Genomic DNA, 2782 nt, shown 5'->3' with positions numbered 1-2782 from the left:
TTTGTACATGTGGGCGTCATTGTTTGCTTGTCAGTTCCCTCCTTGTTTACATGAAAACCATGGGAACACAACAGTTGCACAAGCAACCACCATGGAAAAAATAAAACCTGCGAGTTTCAACACTTGCACATAAGCCTTGTATGCAGAGTCCTGCCCACCCACGTGATAATATATTGAGTTAAGCAGATCAGAGATTACAAAATGACCCCTGATTATTTCTACACATTAGTGGTTCTTAATCTGTTATCGGTCATAGACCCCTTTGAGAATCTAATGAAAGGTAGAAGCAGTTTCCCTAGAAAAATGCAAATACTTACATGTACACAAAATATGAATAAACACATAAAGGCTATGTGGACCTTTAAGGCCCAGCCAGGTAGCCCACAGCATTTAATCAAGGGCTTTCAAAATGGATTGTATGTCAGAATCGCCCGAGAGCTTGTTAAAAAGCATAGTGGTAGCCTTGTCCCAGGAAGATGTAAGATGGAATGGAGGAACCTGCCTTTTGTGTTCTCCAGGGAATTCTGAAGCAGGTGGGGAACAGACCACGCTTTGGCAGACTCTGCTTCGAGGCCAAGGAAGGAGAGAGTCAGAGACGTGGAGATGAAAAGTTCCTGGAAATTTAGAACAAATTGCACTCTGGAGAGCTGAAATTGGGGAGATGAATGTAGGGAGAAGGAAGAATAGGATGAAGTAGAAGTAAAAGTCAGAGCTTTGTAGACTGGAGTAAAATGCTTGAGGGGCTTGGCAGCAGATTGAGAACATTGGAAGATTCTGGGCTGTGTAATCTGCCACCAAGGCAGCCTCTCATGATTCATACACTCATATGAGAGTGTCTCTAGAATGCCCCTGAGGGGAGATTCGCTGCTGTCTCTACTAACCCTCTTGAGTTACTCAAACTAGAAAATAGGGCAGGACTCATCACAACTACAGCTAATGAACACACCATTACCCACCACCTTCACCAAAGAATTACGGTGCCTGTAATAAAGCGGGGGTGGGGTGGGGGGTGTCTTTTAGTCCGTTAACTTTACAGATGAGCAAACTGAGGCACACAAAGCGCCTTGCCCAAGATCACTCAGTAAAGTTGCACCTGTATCAGGACCAAACCCTCGCTTTCTATCCCCTGGTCTGCTGCCCTTCCTCCTCCTTACTTGGTCCTGAGCTAAAATACATTTTATGGAACCACCCATGGGAATGTGCTCACCCCAAAAGAGTTCAGGGAAAATTCATTCGAGTGCAAACAGAGCTTCAGGTAGGGTGACACTGTTCAATTAAAATAATACATAGGCATGCGCCACACTTTGGTCTCTCATTCCTTTTAATGCATGGCGGTCATTACCAGCAGCAAAGTGGGCCAAAGCAAGGCCTGCCTCGGTGCTTACATGCTGTTCCTCGACACGGTGCGGAGGACGAACTCCACTGCGTTCTCAATGATCTCTGTGCCCAAGAGGTTTAGAAAATGGGGGAAGTCTGGTTTTTTGCCTGAGTCATCGGGCTTGTCCTCTGGTTTGCCATCTGGTTTGCCATCTGGTTTGCCATCTGGTTTGTTATCTGGTTTGCCATCTGGTTTGTTATCTGGTTGGCCATCTGAAAAACACACAGGATCTCAGAGGTGACTCTCAGCAACAAGAAAGGGAAGTCTTTTCTGTAACTACGGAGCCTCACAGAGTTGCGTTCATTAAATACTGAATGTCTGCCCAGTGAAAGTCTTTGCATGCATCATTTCATTTATTCCTAAAAGCAATCAAACGGACCAATAGACACTGACCATTGGTAGATGTTTCTCCTCGCGGATGAGAAGATGGAATCTCATGGAGGTTCAGGAAGTTGCCCAGTTAAGCAGCTAAGACCGGGGATGCCAAAAACATGCATACACATGGTTTGTATTCGTCTGTTGTTATCGGTATATATTGAGTATTACAATTTTAATAGTTTTTTTTTTCCTTTCTTAAAATGTGTATACATTTTTTGGGCACCCTCTGTATATGCCAGCGCCAGGATTGAAATACAGAATGCCTGGTTTCGTGTCACTTTATCCACGTCATCCCGGGGCCCATTGTCATGATAATAATGAGGATGGAATGACAATGGGTAGGACTTGTTGAGTACATACCTATGACAGGAAATCAACATGCGTTGTCTCATTTTAGTCTCACAACAGCTCTATGAGGTAGGAAAAATTATTTTTCCAAGTTCAAGGTCAAGAAGCAGAATTTGAGAGACGTTTAGGAACTGGCTCAAAGTCACAGAGGTAGGAAGTGGCAGAAACAGAATTCAATTCCGTGTCTATCTGGCATTAAATTCTGGATTTTCCAGAACACAGTGATGGACTGCACAGCCTTTGACAGAAAACTTGAGATCTAACTGCAGATGTTATAAGCTTGACAGTAGTAAAATAATAATGAGGAGGAAAACTTATATCACTTGTACATCAGCTGGTAGTTCTGAAAAGAATGATTTTTAAAAATTTTTTCAAGCTGAGCCATCCTGCCACCTGTTGGCAGCTCAGCGGCTGCTCAGCTTGGGCCAGGAATCGAACTACTGTTGCTCAGAGCTCGCCCTCTTGAGCGAGCTCTTAACCAACTGAGCCACTTGGCCGGCCCCTGAAAAGAATGATTTTTTAAAAAGCTATGTAATTTTACTCTTGACCAAATCTCATGGGACATGTAGACTTTAGCTCACTGGACTAAGAAACTGAAAAGATAAAGGGACTTGCAGAAGACTCACAAATAGCAAGAGAAGCAGATGCAACTCTAACTGCAGGCTTCTTTCTTTCTTT

General features: G+C 43.7%; 1 protein-coding gene across 1 annotated transcript in view; it reads right to left on the bottom strand.

Moving 5' to 3' along the window:
* Nucleotides 1–1315: 1315 nt before the first annotated feature.
* CUNH5orf46 (chromosome unknown C5orf46 homolog) overlaps nt 1316–2782 on the bottom strand; it is a 5210-nt gene continuing 3743 nt past the window's right edge. The window contains exon 2 of the mRNA XM_019634692.1: nt 1316–1590. Within this exon, the coding sequence (XP_019490237.1) occupies nt 1382–1590 (209 nt within the window). The 3' untranslated portion in view covers nt 1316–1381. The remainder of the gene's footprint in view (nt 1591–2782) is intronic.

This window comes from Hipposideros armiger, unplaced genomic scaffold (assembly GCF_001890085.2).
Source record: "Hipposideros armiger isolate ML-2016 unplaced genomic scaffold, ASM189008v1 scaffold_1826, whole genome shotgun sequence".
NCBI classification, from domain to species: Eukaryota; Metazoa; Chordata; class Mammalia; order Chiroptera; family Hipposideridae; genus Hipposideros; species Hipposideros armiger.
This window is presented reverse-complemented; position numbering and strand designations above follow the sequence as displayed.